Source organism: Pelophylax lessonae (assembly GCF_965119305.1).
Source record: "Pelophylax lessonae genome assembly, chromosome: 5".
Lineage (NCBI taxonomy): Eukaryota > Metazoa > Chordata > Amphibia > Anura > Ranidae > Pelophylax > Pelophylax lessonae.
In genome coordinates this window covers 100405360-100427196 of record NC_138772.1, presented here as the reverse complement: position 1 = coordinate 100427196, position 21837 = coordinate 100405360, and the positions used below count along the sequence as shown (strand labels likewise).

The 21837-nt window shown below is 46.2% G+C and overlaps 1 protein-coding gene across 2 annotated transcripts in view; it reads right to left on the bottom strand.

Annotated features, from left to right (window-relative positions):
* Nucleotides 1-21624, bottom strand: part of ESYT2 (extended synaptotagmin 2) — a 280454-nt gene extending 258830 nt beyond the window's left edge. Inside the window, exon 1 of one of the 2 annotated variants that reach the window (XM_082257732.1) lies at nucleotides 21140-21624. In XM_082257732.1, coding sequence (XP_082113858.1) covers nucleotides 21140-21472 — 333 coding nt within the window. In that variant the 5' untranslated portion in view covers nucleotides 21473-21624. The remainder of the gene's footprint in view (nucleotides 1-21139) is intronic. The other variant, XM_082257733.1, reaches the window with a different exon arrangement.
* Between the last annotated feature and the right edge of the window lie 213 nt (nucleotides 21625-21837).

The window sequence follows — 21837 nt, the reverse complement described above, 5'->3', positions numbered from 1 at the left end:
AAAAACAAATGGATAATTGCAATTTTTTTTACTTTACTTACCTCGTTTAGAAGAAAATATACTTACCTTACTTCCTTCTTCCTCCCCTTGGCGGCCACGGCGATTCGTCACTTCCTGGCATGCAATGATTCCTGGGAGCTGAACGTCATCGCTCCCAGGAATCAATTCGCCTGCACCGGCCCCGACGTCAGTTCCGGTTCAGGTGCCGTCATACCTTGCAAAACAGCTTCTGGGCATGCCCAGAAGCTGTGCGGGGATGATGCTGTGGCTCCGGAAGTGACGGCGGGGCCGGTGCAGTGCATCGTGGGACCGAAGAAGATGGAAGAGGACACAGATGAGGATCGCGCTGGCTTCAAGGTGCTCACACCTGAGATGGCAGCGCTGGAGAATACATTTTCAAGGTAAGTATTTCTTCTAAAAGGTAAGTGCAACCCGGGACAGATCAGAGGCTAGCCATTGTGGAATGCACTAGCCCTGACTGTCCTGGGGGTATTTTTATTTAAAAAAAACGTTCACTGGGTTGGAACTCTGCTTTAGGCTTTTCTTGCGCTAAAGGTGCCAATCAAGCTGGGTGCAAGCACAGATGTCACATATGATTCGCACCGCATTGCTCACATGCAATGCGAATTCAGCCATACAGATTGTATGGCTGAATTTGCATCACATTCAGGCCAAAATGGTCCGCACTGGAATTGGGTGTTCACAACCCACGAGATCCGATTCCTGTACAATTTCACAGTTCGCACTGCGATCGGTTTTACACTGACACTCACAGCAGTTCCCAGATGTCAGTGTGAACCGTCAGCGATTCAGGTGTGATGTAGGAACCTGCACAGGATTTACAGGATTTCCCGCATCACACCAGTGTGAACCCAGCCTAAACGCCAACAATAAATTCATATTAATTTAAATTGAAATTAAAAAGTTGAATACAATTCTATAAAAATATAAATATTTTTTCAAAACGGTCATCTTCGGTTTTCAACCAAGTGCATCCTGCATTTTCGGTTTCCGCACCAAAATTTCCATTCGATACACGTCTAGAGGAAATCCCTCCAAATTGAGGGAATCCTGGGGGGGTCACCACTAGAAGATTTCTGCTCTATTCCTGTTCTGGAGATAAGCCAAAATTTGGGATTTTTGAAGTTGAAACAATAACTTGGCTGCAAAGCTAATGTAACGCTCTGCTTAATATTAGAGAAAAAAAAAGTCAATTAACTGTTCCCCTATTAACTGTCACATGAACATCTACAGCTCCGCTTCCAAAGTGAGGACCATTGATCCCACCGGTGCAATCACAACGCCATTGGGAGTCCTCAGGATCCCTCGGAGGACTCCACCAACAGACCCAATGGAAAATGTCACATTAACAGGCAGGACCCTCTCACAACCCAAGAGAGAGAAGATACGCGCTGTACTCCCAGAAGAAGTGCTGAGGATATTTCCGTTTTATTTATAGATTTATTTTTTTACATTTTTGGGATGCTGGGGGGGGGGGTTGATTGTTTAATAGTAAGAGATTCAGTCACTGAATTTCGACCTTAAGCAGAGGAGCAATGACCTTGTAATGTTAAGGAAGGTTCAAAATCTAGAGCAATGCTTGTTTTATAGAGCCATTTATGAAGTCAGCAAAATTCTGAAACTGCTTCTTTTCTTGGGAATTCTTGTCCAAACATCAAGATCATCAACATTAAATACAGGAGCTCACAATAACAAATAAATATCACATTGAAGAAAAAAGGGTATGTATAAAAAAAATGCTGCGGCACATCGCATGCGATTTACACAGGAATCGCAGGACATTCCTGTGCAAATCACATGAGATGTCTGTGCAAAACAAATTGATCCGCACAAAACCCCTTTTGTTTTTTGCCACACTGAAAATGGATCGCATAGGTGTTCAGAGCCTCTGCTTCACACAGGACCTAGTCGGTAAAGCTGGTCATAGACGGCTCAATTTTCGGTCAGTTTTTACTCAGTCAAACAGTCCAAAAACTTTGGACATCAGAGTCGCACGACATGTCATTCCCCAGGTTTACCAATGATGCCCATTCATATGTGCATAACTTAAAATTGCAGAAACGTCAGTCGTTCATGCACTACTATGGTCCAACTTTCATGCAACTTGAGGGCCATAGACATCAATGTTAAGGCTCAGAAGTTGCATGAAAGTCATACCTGAATGACCCTTTTTTTCAGCCGCATCAGGATCGGATCGCACAGTGGTTCACACTTGTGCGATCCGAACCTGTGCGAACTGTCAGATTGCACTGCAATATGCGATCAAACTGGGGGTGTCGTTAACATTTAATTGACACCCCTGCGTATCGCATATGGCAGTGTGAACTGCCTCTTGTGCAGATGCGATGCGGGAACAGGCTGCGAATACGCAGCCTTCCAGCATCGCACAAGTGTGAACCGGCACTTACACTCTGTTTGATCATTATTATTTTAAATAAATGAAAAAAAGGCATATTGAGTTTTTTTATGATTTTATCCGATTAATCGAAAAAATAATCGGCAACTAATCGATTATTAAAATAATCGTTAGTTGCAGAGATTACACACATATATATATATATATATTCGAAGTAATTTTTGAGCAAAAAAAAAAAAATTTATTTATATATATATATATATATATATATATATATATTATATATATATATATATATATATAATAATTTTTTTTTGCTCAAAAATTACTTCGAACCCCCAACCATTATATATATATATATATATATATAAATAAATAATTATCATTTTAGTGTTCCTTTTGAAACCTGATGGCTACAAGGCCTTACCTTTTCCCTGAAGGGTAAGTGTTATTTGTTTGTGACTCCATGACTGAAGGCTGTGCTATTTATACAGTGTCTATACTGTGACCTTACGTCTACTGTTACAGCGTTTGAAAGGGCTCTGCTTAGAAAGTCCATCCATTCATCAGTCCTGACCTTGAGACCATTGTTTTGGGTAATTTGTGCAACTTGAAGTAATGAAAGTTTTATCACATGCACAATATGCTGCTTTTATTACCAGCCTTGGTTTTTAAGGAAAAGGTGGACTGAATTCACGGCTACGCTGGAAGCCTTTGCTGTGTGGTAGTTGGTATTCTGCTAACCTTATAGCATCGTCATGTGTGCTGAACATGCAACATTAAACCGTATACCCATCATCCATTACAACTCTGGTGATGATGATTTGATACAGTCACTATTTGTCCTACCTGGCTTCTTCAACAAAAGTAAATAAAAAAATTGACTTTTCTTCAGCCGGATGGTGCAGACTGGGCCACCCACAGCTTGAACTTTGCCAGAATCTGCGGGAATCAGCTGAAATTTGTGCCGTGTATGGAATTCGCAGATAACAATCCATATCCCCCCTTTCATAGGTTCCTGGAGAATAGGATACTGGGTGCTGCTGCAATCGCCAGCTGGAGCCTGGATCTTGCATGATCGTGCAGATATTTGCCAGCACACCACAGATCTTTAAGTTGTCCAAACGGCTTTATTGAAGTATGATCACATCACATGCCTGAGTAAAGGGTACTGCGTGACTCCGAAACATTGCACTCACCTGTTTGTGATGTGATCCAATTTAAAAAAATAAAATTTCGACAACTTAAAGATCTGTGGTGTGCTGGCAAATATCCACACTGTGTATGGCGTTCATACTCTCCTAGGTGGATGCAGCATTGCTCCTATGCTGCATCTGTCCCATGCTGGCTCTGCAGTGAAAACTGAGCGATCAAACGCCACTGATTGCTCAGTTCTCCTCTGCTTTGAGCAGAGAGCCGTGGACTGTCAGTTAGTGGCTCTCTGCTTTGCCCCTCCAGTGCTCACTGGAGCACTCAGCTGTGGAGGGGGTGGGAGTGGCTTGCTCAGGCTTTCGGCAGACCGCTGAGGGGCTGAGCCAAGTGCCAGTCAAGGCTTCTGGGCGATACCGACAATGTGGTTAGGATCGTTCCTGAGCCTGGACCAGCTGATAGCGAGTCACAGAAGTGCAGCACAAACTGCACTCCTGTGACCTACAGGAGAAGTATTGCCAAAAAAGCGTTAGCTATACTTACTTCTTTAAGTATGCCCAGATAGAATGACAACTTCCTCCGTTCCAATTTTACTTATTTATTTTATTTTGATGTTGACCGCAGTACTGAAGTTTCTGCTCAGACAATACGGCACACACTGCGTAATGAAGGCCTCCATGCCAGAACTCCCAGGCGCACCCCCTTGCTGTCTCCAAAGAATAAGAAGAGTCGACTGCAGTATGCCAAAAGTCATGTGGACAAACCACAGAAGTTTTGGGATAGTGTTCTGTGGACTGATGAAACAAAATTAGAACTGTTTGGGCCCATGGATCAACGCTATGTTTGGAGGAGGAAGAACAAGGCCTATGAAGAAAAGAACACCTTGCCTACTGTGAAGCATGGCGGGGGGTCAATCATGCTTTGGGGCTGTTTTGCTTCTGCAGGTACAGGGAGGCTTCAACGTGTGCAAGGTACCATGAATTCTCTTCAGTACCAGGAGATATTGGATGACAATGTGATGCAGTCCGTCACAAACCTGAGGCTTGGGAGACGTTGGACCTTTCAACAGGACAATGATCCCAAGCATACCGCCAAGTCCACTAGAGCATGGTTGCAGATTAAAGGCTGGAACATTTTGCAGTGGCCATCACAGTCACCAGACTTAAATCCGATTGAGAACCTCTGGTGAGACTTAAAGAAAGCAGTTGCAGTGCACAAGCCTAAGAATGTGACTGAACTGGAGGCTTTTGCCCATGACGAATGGGCGAAGATACCCGTAGATCGCTGCAAGACACTTGTGTCAAGCTATGCTTCACGTTTAAAAGCTGTTATAACTGTAAAAGGATGTTGTACTAAGTACTAAGATTGAATGTCACTTGGGGGTTGAATAAAACTGATAATGATGTGAGCACAGAAAAAAGACATTTGTGGTTATTTCATTATAAATGTTATGTTATATTTGTCTGACCTACACGTGCCTCTTTGATTTAATTGTAAGCAGGATGACTGAATGATCAAAATCAATGTCAAACTGGCCAAAACAATCAATTTCAGTGGGGGTTAAATAATTTTGAATAGAATTATATTATATAATTATATACACACACACACACACACACACACACACACACACACACACACACACACACATACACATACAGTATCCATATAAAAAAAAAAAAAGAATTATAATCTAGGAGGAGGATCGGGACTGCTCTGTAAAGTATGACAAGTTTGTTATTTTAATTTAAAAATAAGTTTAACCTTTACAATCACTTTAATAAAAGACAAATGTACTTTGTATAAGCATTTACATGCCCAAGGCTTGCATCGTCTGCTGCCTGTACCAGTGTGGAGGGCCATGGTAGATATCTTGAGACTTACAAGGTGGGGGCACCAGACAGGCTATCTGATACTTCCTTCCCTGATTGCCAACAATTTAGAAAATCTCTGAGTTTCAGGAGCGCTAAGGATACAGTTCTAGGCCTACAGAGAGACATTTTCCTTTGCACAGCCCACTTCCTATTAGCAGTACAGCAAACTTAATTACTATCAAACATCTTTCAATTAAAGCGGAGCTCCAGTCATTTTTGTGTTTATTAAGGCCTCCGGAGTGCATGAGATGTAGCTGCTGACTTAACATACACTCATCTGTCTCAGGATCCAGTGATGTTGGTCACCCGAACCGTCGCTTCTCTCACTCTCCTCTCCCCGGCATTTCAACTGTGGGCACCAGGCCACAGACCAGATGACAGCTTGCAGCTTCAGACGGGTGCACACTGCGCATGCGCGAGTCGCGATGCGCCTGCTGAATGGTCAACAGTCTTCTGGGACCTCCCCCAGAGGGATGGGGAAAGGAGAACTTCTGCTCGGGATGCCTAGGCCATCCGAGCAGAAGTAGGAGTGGGTACCTGTCAAAACTTTAAAAAAAAAAAAAAATATGACATACCAAATGTGGCGGGGAAAGGGGGGGAGGGGGGGGAGCGCTTAAAGCAGAACTTCTCCTTTTGGGTGGAGCTCCACTTAATGTATCAAAGCAATTTTTGAATCCATTTTGTGAATGTTTGCAGAACCAGCTTTCAAACAAATGTGCATCAGTTATTGTGGAATCTGGCAGAGACAATTGAATACTGTCCGTGATGCTTTTTTTATTTGCACTAACATACCATTTTTCAGGACACGCTTTCGGGGTATGTCCCCTTCGTCAAGATCCAAGCAGTACTGTGGAATCTGGAGAATTCTTGCTATTTATTGGAAAGTATTTTTATAAGTGATGTGTTGTAAAATCTTTTCATCCCATTTAGAGCTCTCAGTCTGATATGGACTAAAGACGCTTAATTCCTGCTGCAAAATACACCCAAAACAAAAGCTGAAGGAAAGGATTTTGTCCGTCATTAAAAATGGATTGACTTCATTTAGGACAACACAGGAAACACATGAGAGATAAGCAGGTCAACAGCACCAGGATGATGGAGTGGAGCTTTGTAAGCAGAAAGGCAGAATGCTCAGCACAGCACAAGCACCGGGCGGTGCACTTATATTTCAAATCACTGTCATTTCTGCAGCAGCCTATTATTATTTCTCTGTACAGCAAGACAGAATTCTCCTCACTCTGAGCCATATGTTTAACCACTTTACCACCGGAGGATTTTGCTGTCTTCCGTCCAGGCCACTTTTTGCGATTCGGTGCTGTGCGACTTCAACTGACAATTGCGCAGTCGTGCGACGCCGTACCCAAACGAAATTTACGTCCTTTTTTTCCCACAAACAGAGCTTTCTTTTGGTGGTATTTGATCACCTGTGCGATTTTTACTTTTTGCGCTATAAACAAAAAAAGAGCGTTTATTTTGAAAAAATAATATTTTTAACATTTTTTTTATATGAAATTCCCCCCAAAAAAGATGTAAAAACCAATTTTTTAAAAAAATTTTGGCCAATTTGTTTTCTGCTACCTATGTTTGGTAAAAAAAAAAAAAAAAAAAAAAAAAAAAATCGCAATAAGCGTATTTTGATTGGTTTGCGCAAAAGTTATTGCGTTTACTAACAAAGGGAAAGATTTCTGTCATTTTTGGTGTTTTTTTTTTTAACGCGTAATGGCGGCGATCTGCGATTTTTTTTGTGGGACTGCGACAATGCGGCGGACAGATCGGACCCTTGACTGACATTTTTGACACTTTTGGGGGTACCAGTGACATTACTGCAGTAATCAGTGCTATATATATGCACTGTTACTGTAAAAATGACACTGGCAGGGAAGGGGTTAATTTTATTGGAGAGGGAGGGGTTAATGTATGCCTGGTGCTTACTGACGTGTAGGGGGGGAGGTGACTGAGTGAGTCAGGGACAGATCGGATGTCCAGCTATGCTGAACAGTCCGATCTGTCACTCCCTGTCACTATGGAGATCCGTCCGCTTGTGTTTACACAGGCGGGCGGACCTCCACACTAGATCCCCGGCGATCGGGGCAGAGCAGCGGCGATCGCCGCTGCTCCTCCCCTGGCCCGACTCCCGCTGTGAATGAAAACAGCGGGAGCGAGCCTCCGGCGGCACGCAAGCGCCGCCCAGAAGGGGGAGTGTCTGACGACGTTAATACTACGTCGTCAGACGATAACGAGCCACTCTGCCGCAGTAGTATTACTGTGAGCAGACGTAAAGTGGTTAATAAGGGGGATGCTAACAAAACTGGAAACCAACAGAATTCTTATCACACTTGCATCGAGATCTCTCCAATGCTGCTAGATATGTTTTGGGGTTTTTTGTATATAGCACATATCTTTTCTGCAGTAAGACTATCATATGAAAATCCAAGAACCTGGCCACCAGTCCCTTATGCATAGCTTCCACTGCTTTTCAAAACCCCAAATCTGTTTTTCAGTATGTCTGGCATCATGCCTCATTGTTAACCGTTTGCAGGCGATCATGCCAGTCACAGCACATCCCATTGCAGGCTGACAACACTAAGGCCCCTTTCACACACAGTAGTCCGTCAGAGGACTCCGTTTTTCTCAGCGAGGGATCGATCTGCCGATGGCAGCTATGTCTCTGTGCTGTGTGCGGAGACAGCTGTCAGGTCCCCGCTGTTCTCTATGGGGGAATCGGATGGGAACGGACCGCCTGTCCTTTCTCATCCGATCCCATCTGCTGGACGGATGGAAAATAGGGTTTCCATCCGTCCAGATTTGAGGAACTGGATCAGAGACATGTCCACTGACATTCGATGCCCCATAGAGATGCATGGGGCATCCGTTCAGATCTGCCAAACATACAGACAGGCGGGTATGAACGGTCCGCCTGTATAAAAGGGGCCTAAAGCTCCATACGCACGGGCCGATTAAAGAAAAACCCGGCTGACATTCGGCCTGTTTGTATGCCAGCCAGTCCGTCAGAAGCCAGCTGAGAGCGCTGATCGGGGTGTTCTGGTGGGGGGGGGCGTCCCCCTGTCAGAACACAACATCTCAGCAGGGGAGATCGCTGTACTAACGTTGGATCGTTAGTACAGCTGCTCAGACCGGAGAGGACAGTTTTTTTTTGCTGTTTGTATGGGTAACGCAATAACTTTTCTGCAAACCAATCAATCAATATACGCTTATTGTGTTTTTTTTTTTTTTTTTTTTTAACTAAGAATATGTAGCAGAATTCACATTGGCCCAGATTGATGAAGAAATTACATTTTTTTTTTATTGGATAGGTTTTATAGCAAAGTAAAAAATATATTTTTTTTTAACCACAACTGTTGCTCTTTTTTGTTTATAGCGCCAAAAAAAATAAAAACCGCAGAGGCGATCAAAAAAAAAAAAAAAAAAAAAAAAAAACATCAATTTTATTTGGGTACAGTGTCACACGAGTGCGCAATTGTCAGTTTAAGTTAGGCAGTATCGCATTGCAAAAAATGACCTGGTCATTAAGGGGGTAAAAGTGGTTTAAAACTGTGTGTGCAGCAGCCCCCCTAATACTTACCTGAGCTCCATCTCCATCCACCGATGACCATGAGTGCCTCAGCCACCAGGGACTCTCCCTCCTGAATGCCTGAGACACAGTAGTGACGCCACTGGCTCCAGCTGCTGCCAATCAAAGTCAATTAGCCAATAAGGAGAGAGAGGGGTGGGGCCAAACTGCAGCTGTCTCTGAATGGACATACAGTGCTGTGGCTTGGCTACCCCCATAGCAAGCTGCTAGCTGTGAAGGCACTGAACAGGAGGGAGGTGCAAGGAGAGCCAAAGAGGGACCCGAGAAGAGGAGGATCCGGGCTGCTCTGTGCAAAACCAACTGCACAGAGCAGGTAAGTATAACATGTTGTTATTTTAATAGAAATAAAATAAGACTTTACAATCATTTTAAGGATGACAGCCCTGGAGCCTGGACCTGTAAAATAAAGTCAATGACAGAAGCTGCAATTTTATGTCTTGCCAGCTTATCTTACAATCAGTAAATAGAAATCAGATGACTGGAAAACAGGAATAGCAGTCTGTAGCAGATGGCAATCATTGGTTCAGAGTTGACAAAACAGAACACAGTTCTCTATATAAGAAATATGAAAATTCAACAAGGTAAAGAAATAATCTTATTTACATTGCCTCCTAATTTCTTTCCAGATGAATGTGGGAAATGTTTCTGGAACAACAAATAGGATCACTTAAAGTGATTGTAAAGTCTTTTTTTTCATAACTAACATGTCACACTTCCCTCCTCTGTAAAGTTGGTTTAGCACAGGGCAGCCCAGATCCTCCTCTTCTTGGGGCCCCTCCCTCCTGTTGAGTGCCCCCACAAAAAGCAGCTTGCTATAGGGACACCTGAGCTGCAGCTGCGTGTGTGTCCATTCAGACACAAAGCTGCTGTTCGGCCCCTGATTGGCTAACTTTGGTTGACAGCATCAGGAGCCAATGGAGCCGCTGCTGTGTCTCAGCCAATCAGGAGGAAGAGTCCCAGACTGCCGAGGGACTCGTGGACATCACTGGATAGAGCGGGGCCTCAGGTAAGTATTAGCGGGGCCTCAGGGAGGCTGCTGCACACAGAAGGTTTTTTTATCCGAATGCATATGGGCTCTTTCACACGGGCGATCCGATCAGATCCGCCTGTCAGTTTTTTAGGTGAATCTGATCGGATGCCCCATTCAGCTCTATGGAGCAGCGGATGTCAGCGGACAGGTCACTGCCATCCGCATCTGATCCTGTCCGTGAAATCCGGATGGATGGAAACCCTATTTTCCATCCGTCCTGGGGATCGGATGAGAGCGGACAGGCGGTCCACTCTCATCCGATTCCCCATAGAGAGCAGCGGGGGCTGTGACACCTCCCTCTCCGCACTGCAAGCGGAGACGGAGCTGTCATCCGCCGGCTCAGTGGGGATCGCGGATCAATCCCCGCTGAGCAGCACGGATCCGCCTACGGAGGCGGACCGTGTGAGAGAGCCCTTAAGAAAAACCTTTTGACTTTACAACTCCTTTAAGTTTGGCTTCATGCATTAAAGGAAATGGTGTCATCAAGGAAAATATGAATGTTTTCCTTCTCTAAAAGGACTTTAGTTATTTTAGTAGCACATTGAAGTCTATTTTCTCCATTGTAAAGCCAACACTGACACTCTAAAACGTTCCTAAACATGTGGAAGAAAAATGGCTGAGTAAAGCTGGCCATAGATGGGTAGAATATCGAACGGAAATTCTTGGAAAAGGAAGGTTGTAACTTCGCTAATTATTAATGGGTCAAATTGAAGTTAGTTTTCAACTGCATTGACGAGAACATTCGAAGGAGCAGGATGGAAAATATTCCGAACAAATTTCAAACAGAGAATGCGACTTTTGTTTAGTAAAGTCCATTCATTCTAAAACCAAATGTTAAAAAGCAAACCGTATATTTCAAACAACAATTGTTTGAGAACGTTTATACAATTTTTCCTAAGATTTTTTGTTTGAATACTATCCATCTATGGCCAGCTTTAGACACTTTGCGGCCTTGTGTCTCTAGATTACAAGTGTCAAACACAAGGCCCGCAGGCCGAATTTGGCCCACCAGGCCATTTCATGTGGCCCTTGCCTCTCTCCTGCAGCTGTGGCACACCCCCCCTCCCCCTCATCTCCGTCTCCAGTCTGTCTCAGCAGTTGGCAGCAGAGAGGACGACAGAACTTCTCCTACAGATCCTGCACCTCTGTGCAGCCGCCTCCCCTGGTCTCAGCATTCAGCAGACTCTGGCAGCTGACTCCAGCCCTCGTCAGGTCCTCCTCCAGACCCTGTACTTTATTCTCAGCTCCTTCCCGTCAGCAGCACAAGACAGGGGGGTGCACTGTAATGTATGGGAGGTTGAGGGACTCGACTACTGATAATAGGGGAACTCTTGACATCTGATGTTAAGGGGGGTTGGGGTGCTCTGGACATCTAGTCCGGCCCCTTGAGGGCCACAATAATGCTGATGTGGCCAGCAATGAAATGGTTTTTGACACCCCTGCTCTAGATGCTGAGTTTGTTTCCTCTGAGAATATTATCTGTGTTTGGGTTTACTCCTGGTCTTCTAGTTTTCTCCCACCATACAAACACATGGGCAGGTTCATCAGCTTCTAACCAACACACACCCCCGTATACAAACAGACGTACTCAAAATGACTTCATTATCTATTAAAGACAAAACATTTTAATAAGCCTGCCCAAAACTGTAAATATCTCCTTGGTTTGGGAAAAGATAAAGGAAAAGCAGCTTCCACAGACTGCTTCTGGAAGCACAAACTATCCACCATTGTTCTCAGAAAAATGAGAGGATGAAGAATGCTGAGAACACAACGCTATCATTCCTTCATAGTGAAGGTGTCTGCATTCACCTGCAGCAATTCATTTTAGGATCTATATACCAACTAACATCTATCCATTTTACTAGAAAATGTGATAACAACTGGATACACTTATAGTGTAGACTAAAATACAACTTACAGTCTAAAGCCCCGTACACACGTACCGATCGTCGGCATACAAATGTTCGTCTTTTCTCCCCGGGATGTCGGTGTCTGTTGAAAAGTGCAAAGACAGCACAAGGACAGCACAAGAATTTTGTCTGCAGACTTCAGCTGACTGCAGAAGTGATGTCATGTAATGGTTAACTTTCCCTGTGTTTTTAATTTTCTGAGCATGCCCAGTCTTGCAAATCTGCGGTCTGTCGGCCGAATTCTGTACTGACAGGCGAACAATCGTCCGTTCTGGTGTCCGCAGACAAAAATTTTCATGTTTGCAAGAAAGACTTTTGTCCGCGGATTGTGCGCAGACAGCTGTCGGAGGCACCATACTAACACGCGTACAATCGGCAGATCTTTCGTCCGCCGACGTTTGTATGCCGACGATCGGTACGTGTGTACGGGCCTTAAGGCCCCTTTCACAGGATCGGACTGATTTGGTTCGCCTGTCCATTTTTCAGATGGACCCGATCAGGCCACCCATTCTCCTTTATGGGGAGGCGTCTGGCATCCGATCCGACAAGATCTGCTAAAAACAGACAGATGGCGATACGTTCACCATCTAACAGGTTGGATCAGATGAAAACTAACAGGCTGTCCATTTTCATCCGATCTCCCCATAATGCAGAGCGGGGCTCTGACAGGTCTGTCTTTGCACAATGAGCAGAAACTGACCTGTCATCCGCCTGCTCAACTGGGATCAGCGGAGCGATCCCCACCGAACAAGCGGAGTCCGTCAAAACGGATCCACCCCATGTGAAAGGGGCCTAAATCAGCCCATAGAGGATCCATCTATTTTTTTGTTCAACCAAAGGATTGAACGTAAAAAAACAAAAAATAAAAACAAAAAGAATCTATTCCCCCAGACACACATTGGATGTGGCTGGGGGAATCCTCCCTCGTGTCTTTGTATTCTGATGGCGGAGAGATTTCTCCATTCAGATTATCTTGATCAGTGCTGCCTACTGCATCGATCAACCTCTGTACCATCACTACCACCCTGTGTGTGTGTGTGGATGGATGGGGAAATTAAGCCATTTGTTTTTCGTTTAGTAAGGGCTCTTTCACACGGTCCGCCTCTGTAGGCGGATCCGTGTTGCTCAGCGGGGATCGATCCGCGATCCCCGCTGAGCCGGCGGATGACAGCTCCGTCTCCGCTTGCAGAGCGGAGAGGGAGGTGTCTCAGCCCCCACTGCCCTCTATGGGGGATCGGATGAGAGCGGACCGCCTGTCGGCTCTCACCCGATCCGATCCGATTACTGAACGGATGGAAAAATAGGGTTTCCATCCGTCCAGATTTCACGGACAGGATCGGATGCGGATGGCAGCGGGTGTCAGTGGAGGTGTCTCCGCTGACACCCGCTGCCCCATAGAGCTGCATGGAGGATCCGATCAGATCCGCCTAAAAAACTGACAGGCGGATCTGATCGGATCGCCCGTGTGAAAGAGCCCTAAGACATTCTTCCCACTGACCACCAGACTAAAGGGGCCATTATCTACTACCTTTACTGACCACCAGTGTAAGTGGGCACCACACTAACTACCAATGTAAGGGGGCACTTTTCAACTGCTCACCAATGTGTACAATGTTTACCATTATAATAATGTGTTTAATTTCAGATTACTGAAAACAATTTTGTCGTATGGAACAGCCTAGCGTTTCAAAAATTCTATGTACCCCACATTCCTTTTTTTTTTATAATTCTGCTTAACCTCCTGTTCACACTAATGCCCTTTGATCTGTGGATAGTGGCAATTATTATCACGTATTCCCTGAGAACTGGAGGTTCATTTAAAGGTTCCTCTATGTTAAAGTGGTTGTAAACCCTCACATATACCCAGTGAGGGCGACTATCCTCAGGCAATACACAAAGATTAGGGTTGCACCGATACATTTTTTTTTTTCCGGCGAATACCGATACTTTCGGTCAAGCACTTGCAGATACAAAGTACTGATGCCTTGTGGTGTAATCTGAGCCCATACAAAATGAATGGGCTTAATTGCACTGCAAAGAATCGCATGCTATTTGAAAAGGAATGTGGTGCAATTCCTTTGCGAATCGCATGCAGTTTCCCACACCACTCCTGTGTGAAACTAGGTTGAGATCACTATAACAATCCTGGGATCACACAAGAGCATGCGATTTTGGCAGGGATCGTACCACATTCCTGTTCATATCGCATGCAATTCTTTGCAGAGCAATTTCAGACCATTCATTTTGTACGGGCTCAAATTGCCCTGTAAAGGTATCAGTTATCAGAGCCACCATAACAAATGATAAAAATCCTCCCACACAAGTTGCGTCTGTCTATCTGCAGTTTGCTCTTCTGTACATCCGTTCAAAGTGCTGAATTTTAAAGCTTGTCTGAGAGTTCAGAAAATAGGGGGCGGGGAGCTGAAGTTCTAAGTGAGGAGAGCTCTGAGAGCTGATTGGAGGGAAATGACACCCTCCCCCCCCCCCCTTCACACAGCAACAGAGCTGAGGCTGGCAATCAGCTGGAGGTTCCTCTCTGTCACCATTTTTCTCTTGGTGTCAGGAAAACTTGTCAGAAGTGATTCATGCTGATAGAGGAACAAAGCAGCAGACAGAAATGACAGTTTGGTTGCCCATACACTATACAATTTTCTTATAGATTTACTTTTAACTATGTAGTGCAAGGGCCTTTCTGATAGCATACCCATTGAAAGTGTTTAGATTTGACCTCATATTATATAGTTTTGGTAAATCTAAAGGAAAATTGTACAAGAAAATGATACAATGTATGGCCAGCCTTAGTGCCCTGGAATGAGACAATTAGGCTGCATTCACACTTGAGCGTAGCGTTTTACCGCGGTTTTCAGGCGTTTTTTTCAGGCGTTTTTGGAGGCAGGCATTGACATCGATCAAAAACGCTGGTAATCAGCCCAAAAAGAAGCTCATGTACTTTTTTCAGCTACAGGCATTTTGCAAAACGCTCAGATGTGAACAGGGGCCATTTAAATGAATGGGTTTTTACTTGTTGGGCGTTTCGGAACGTTTTTTTTTTAAGCGTTTTTCGAGCTGAAAAAAAACACTCAAAAATGCCCAGGTGTGAATGGAGCCTTACACACTATAGAGCAGGGATCTGCAAACTGTGGCCCTCCAGCTCTTGCAAAACTACAAGTCCCATCATGCCTCTGGGTGTCATGCTTGTTGCTGTCAGTCTTGCTTTGCCTCATAGGACTTGTAGTTCTGCAACATCAGGAGGGCCATAGTTTGCATATCCCTGCTATAGAGAGATATGCTTTGTTCATATTTCATGTTTGAGGTTTACAACCACTTGAAAGTAGAATTAAACCCTTGAACCAAAAATGTGCCAGCAGGTAGGGTCTTCTGGTAGAAAAGTATGTATCAGTCTATCTTTTTCTGCCAAACTTTTTCCACTTACCTGCTGGCATTTTAAACTGTATACAGACTGCATTGCATGTGTGACAGGTCTTGGATCTAAAACCCCCCCCCCCAGCTACATATGTCAGTGCTCTGAGAGGTGCCTTGGTTTTCAGTGGACTTCCTTCCTGTTTGATAGCATAGCAGAAGGTAAGTATGTGGGTGTAGCTGCAGGAGGGTAGTCAGCCTGAAGCTAAAGGGAAGGTTTTTGTTCATTCTGTAAAGTATGTCATCACCACATCACTGATTAAAAGAAAATCTTACATGTGGTATACAGTGGTAACATGGACACACGGAGCAGACAGATGTTTGGGCACAGATAATAGTGAAACTACAGAATATCACGTTATACTTGGTGGCTGCCAGACTCCCAACACCTCGCGGTCTCCAATGAGCTCATGTAATGTGGCAGTGTCACACCCCTCACAGTCTAGATATTTATCCGACAATCCCCCAGCACCGTACAAGAGCGGCATATATCATCTGTCTAAATAGGACCCCAATGCCATGCTGCGTGACTCACCAACTAACATCACATACCCGCCAGCTGCCCAATGACGCAATGCACATTATACCATATGGTAGGAATAAAAAAATTAATAAACTGCATTCCAAATGACCATCAACATTTCTGACTACCCATTCCAAAACTTTCCAATTGTTTTTCAGATATTGAAGTAAATATTCCCGTCTATAGATTTAGAGATCTTGGTGTAGAAGTGTGCGTGGAAAGAATTGGGCAGAATCCAAAACAATTTGAAGTGAGTGACTAATACTTGAGATATCCCGAAGCACAACTCCCTCCATTCCTCCCCATCAGAGGAGACGTTTCCACAATGGAGGGGGCCGGACAGGCAGCTCAGCACTGTAATATAAGCAGCGTCTGCATTCAGCTATTGATTGGCCTTGTACAGTAAATGTCTTCTTACCCATAGGTTGTAATCATATGATATAAATCCTGTATAATAATAATACCCAATGCTCCCTTTCAAACACATGAAAACCTCCTACAAGCCCAGCAGTGCAGTTATGTGCCCTCTCCTCCAACACAACCCATATGCTAAATGATGACCTAGGAATGCTGCAATTTAACCCTCGCAATACTCAGCTAGAAGGAGATCAGACACAGACAAGCCCTAATCCTCCGAAAAGGACACAGACCTGCAGAGCAAGCTTGTAAATGAAGACCAGGCAAGCCTGCAGGGGTTATTTTGGGCTACCATGGACGCTCACGTCTACAACAATACGACAACTCCTACCTAGTTTGGAACGTTGTCAATCACTGGGCTCTATTAATAAGAAACTAAACTGGGGGAACGAGGTGCTGTTACCTACAGCAAAGCATCCAATTCTAATGTCAATTTTGCAAATTAAAGGCTAGCATCCTATTGGTTAGCACGAGAAACAGCCCTGAATTTCCATGTGCCAGTCCCCTGCTCTACTTCATTTCAGCTCTCTCTTTTATGGGCAACACGACAGCCAAGCCCATACCTGGACCAGCAGGAAAAACATGCCACCTCACTTGTTGGCACTGCCCACACACAGTATGGCTGCTCAGGTGTTACAGAACTAGAAGTCCCAGAACACCCTGCCAGCCAGATGTGATTCTATCACCATTTGTGTCAATCAACACACCTCGCGGGGATATGGGTATCCTGTTGCTTCTCTTACTTTTGCACATGCACAGTTGTGTAGTAGGTCTCTAAGGACCTGCAGTATATTTGTGCATGTGCAAACACTCACTCACACTGGTTTTTAGCAACAAACCTTGTGTGTGCTTTGCAACCTGTTTGCCTCTGCACTATGGCAGATGTCTCCACTATAAACCAAAGACCTGTGGGTAGGGATGCACCGATCCGGATTTTTTGGAGCCGATACCGATATCTGGCAAGGTGAAATCGCTGATACGGAACCGATCCGCAGCTACACAAAAAGCAAGCGGCTACAAAGCCGCTGCTTCGTGTGTGTGGCTCCGCCATTCGAAGGCGGAGTTCATCTGATATCACTCCGCCTGCAAGCCGGACCTATACAGGAAGTAGCGGCTCCCATCCCATACTACTACTGCACCTAGTAAGGGATGGCTGAGCCGTTACTCAGCATAAACCAGATCGGCCCGTGGGACGGCCTAACTTTACCCATCTCCGATCCAGCTATTTTGTCCGGATCGGGGCCGATTTCCGATCCGAATATCGGATCGCTGCATCCCTACCTGTGGATACATCTATCCGAGCATGTGTAAAATCTTGCGCCCCATCCAAAACTGAAGAGGAACCCAGGAGGCAGTAGGACCTGATAACATTAGCTGTGGGAGGAACAACACCACCCAAAAATATTAAGAGGGAAGAAAGAAACAAGGAAAGCTAAAGATGTTTTAAAGAAGCCGTTCCTTTCCAAGTCCATTTGGACAATGTCCTCCTAACAAGCCCCGATGAAGGGGAAATGCCTTAACTAGGGATGCACCAAAATGAAAATTCTGGGCCGAAACAGAAATAGAAAATTCAGGATGCCCTTGGCTGAAAACCAAAACCAAAAAAGACATTTTCCCCCAAATGATTTTAAAATAGTTCCAGCCTGTATATAGATGCTCCTGGCATTATATACCTGTCCCATAGCTGTATTATACAGGTATAGTGCCAGGGGGTAGCTAAGTATAGGGAAACAATGATGCACATCATAACACGTAATATGTTGTCACTCACTGCTCTCCGCAGGTTGACTCTGGTTCTGCTCCTGTCCTTCCTATACGCAACGGCCATACAGTAGAAGATGGAGGGAGGAGGTGGGTGGAGCCAGAGAGTCAGTAATAGGCACAGAGGACGAGGAAGATCCTCCTCCGCTCTGCATGCTGGGTCCTCTTCTCAGCTTAGCTTTCCTCTCTGGACCGTGACGTCACTGGTTGCTGGACGCCAGGCGGCTGGCGATTCTAGCAACCAGTCTAGCACAGGGCGGGTGAGGAGGTACAAACGGCGGGTATTGGGAGCCTGCCGCAGCCGGTCACGCACCATATAAGTTAAAGTGAAAGCTGCTGCTGCGGCGGCCATTAATTTTCGGCATATATGGCCCGTTTTCGGCCGAAAATTTCGGTTGCCGAAATTTTGGTGCACCACTAGCCTTAACAGCCCAAAACTGGAATAAATCTGTATGTGGACTAGAACATAAGGATGTGGCGCTTCAATTGTAGTTGCACCCTTTCTTGAGTCACAGCTCAGGGGATTGTGGAGCCCCCCCTTGGTGTGCAGGCAGCCCATTGTCTAGACAATCCACCTCCTGATAGAAGTATTAAAGGAGAAGTACAGCCAAAGCTTGTTTGGCTCTATTTCTCCTATGGATCACAGGAGTTCAGTTCCTTCTGCACTTCTGTGACCCATTTTCCGCAGACAGCAGGCAGAAGCCCGCTGACATCACAGAGCCGGCCCAGGCTCAGGAAAGATTGTGACCATATGGCTGAGATCTGCCCACATGCCTGGACTGGCACCTGGCTCAGCGAGCCACTGAGAGCCTGAGCAGGCTGCCCACCCCCCCCTCCTCCTCCTCCTCCTCAGCCCAGCTTTCCAGTGAGCGAGTTGAAGGGTGGGGGGTGGAACCCTGAGAACCGGGCGATCAGCGTGTTTGATTGCCCACTTCTCAGCCTTAGAGCCAATACTGGACCAATGCATCCAGCTAGGCAAGTGCGATTGTCAAAGAAAAATGTTTCCATACTTCACTTTTAAAGGCTAAGTTCAGCTTTTCCAGGAAATGTCCTATGCAGTCAAGGGGCCCCAGTAGATATTATAAAAAATGCTTTGAAAAGCATTTTAATTCTGATTGTCATACCGGTACCCCCAGAAGCCTGGCTGAAAAATTTCCCAGTTAGCAACCCCCACATCCTGTCTTGTTGTTAGGAGGAGAGAACCATTGGAAACTCAATCTCAGCATTACAAGAGTGAAAACCAATGGTATTTGTGTCCTAGCAACAAGTCAGGGCGTGGGGGTTTCTAACTGGGGGCTTTTCACTTTCAATGATAAAGATAAACAAGACAAATAGAGAGATGGGGAATCTTCTAATCCCTCTCCACTCTATCCAAAACTTTGCCTTTAGTTATAATGTAATGCATTCCCAGCATTAACCTCTTCCTGGCGGCGGTACGCATATTTGCGGCCTCTCGGTGGGTGAGCCTAAACGACGAGCCGCCGCATATGTGCGTACCAAAATATAAACAGCTGTGCTGCGATTGGGCGCCCCTGGCACAGTTATCAGTGGCTAGCAGAAAGTTCCCAATCTCTACTTGTGATTTGGCGCTTTCTGAACATGTGACCGCTGAGACAGCCAATCACATCGGTCACATGATCAGAAGCCACATCCGGCCTCCTGGCATCAGAAACTTTCTATAGGGCCACGAGATGCCAGGGTTAAATTAACAAATGCCCCACTAAATGCTCCCCTCCCTGGCATCTTTCCTGGGCACAGCACTGCTCCCCTCCCTGACATCTTTCCTGGGCACAGCACTGCTCCCCTCCCTGACACCTCTCCTGGGCACAGCACTGCTCCCCTCCCTGACACCTCTCCTGGGCACAGCACTGCTCCCCTCCCTGGCATCTCTCCTGGGCACAGCACTGCTCCCCTCCCTGACACCTCTCCTGGGCACAGCACTGCTCCCCTCCCTGGCATCTTTCCTGGGCACAGCACTGCTCCCCTCCCTGGCATCTTTCCTGGGCACAGCACTGCTCCCCTCCCTGGCATCTTTCCTGGGCACAGCACTGCTCCCCTCCCTGGCATCTCTCCTGGGCACAACACTGCTCCCCTCCCTGGCATCTCTCCTGGGCACAACACTGCTCCCCTCCCTGGCATCTCTCCTGGGCACAGCACTGCTCCCCTCCCTGGCATCTTTCCTGGGCACAGCACTGCTCCCCTCCCTGGCATCTCTCCTGGGCACAGCACTGCTCTCCTCTCTTCCCAGTCTCATAGGAGATATTGCTGGCAGTAGGAGCCATAGGTGCCCGCTGGCTGGCAGCGCAGGGTCACACTGGAACTTGCTCATTCCGGTTCTGACATCTTATGCAAAATGCAGCGAAATGTGGAAAAAGCGATGCCAGCAGTACTTTATCAGAATGTGCTGCACCAGACGGTACTGCTGTACCATGCCATTTGGTGGCTGTGGAACGCCCTTTGCCGCACTGTTTTGGTCTGAATGTTAGACATTGCATGTGATTCGCACCGCATTGCTGTGCAGATCACGAGATGTCTGTGCAATGCTAATTCAGTGATACAAATTGTATGGCTGAATTCACATCGCATGCTGACAAAAATGGTGCAGGACCCTTTTTTTGGTCCGCACTGGAATCAGACTGCATTGGTGTGAACACTCATGTGATCCGATTCCTGCAACATTTGGCAGTTTGCACTGCTATCTGATCTGGGGGTGTCATTAACTTTGTACTGACACCCACAATGATTCACATAGGGCAGTGCGAACTGCCTGCCAGAGACATGCGACGCACTGGTTCCTGCATCACAATAGTGCGAACCCAGCCTCAAACTCCTGTGCAAAGGGGCGTAGCATGAAGGTGCTGTGTGTGTCTATGGATGCACACAGCCCGGCTTGGGAGCACGCCCCCCCCAATTGGCGGCAATTTAGCGCTCTGAGCAGTATCGCCCATATAACTTTTTTTTTATATTAATTGCCTTTATTGTGACTGAAGCCTTACGGCGGTGCCTTTCCTGGGACGCGGCGCCCTATGGGGTTGCATGCAGAGTGGGTGAGTGGCAGATTTGTGGCGCACAGCGTAGTCACTCACCCAGGCAGGTAGGTCGCTACTACCAATCTTCTGTTGGACCGCCTTCTCCTCAATCTCCAGGAAGGCCAGAGCTCGGTGCCACCTGGAAGTCTTACTGCCCCGGTTCTTCTTCCACCAGCTCAGGAAGAGCAGGGCGATCAGCAGCCAGCTGAAGCTCAGTCCGAAGTAGCCCAGCACATAGACTGGGAAGATCAGGACAAAAGTCTTAGCGAACTGATAGAAGAGTCCTGCAAAGTCCACACTGATCATACCGGGCTCCTCGGGGGCCTCCCCGGGGCTCTCAGACCCCTTCTGGGGTGCAGCAGCAGCGCCGCCACCGTCTGCTTGGCTCATCGTACCCGATCAGTGATCCGGCTCAGCCTGGAGACAGTCCGCTCTGCTAGGAGGAATGACACGCAATACCGAGAGAGCAACCATCAGGAGGAGTCCGCTCCCTGCCCCCTCCACTGCCGTCCTCCACACACACTGCTCAGCTATCCTCCCTGACACTGCTATACACATCCCTACAGCCTGCCCCATTCACAGGACGCCCCGCCTACCAGACACGCACAGCTCAGCCCAAAACTCCAGCTGCCGCTGTCCTGTCACAACACCGCTACTCGTCAGAAAATGTAACGGAAGTGACGTTGTGCCCGGAAATTCCTTAGTGTGCATGCGCTATGCGTTCCAATATAGCCGCTATGCGTTCCAATAGGTTT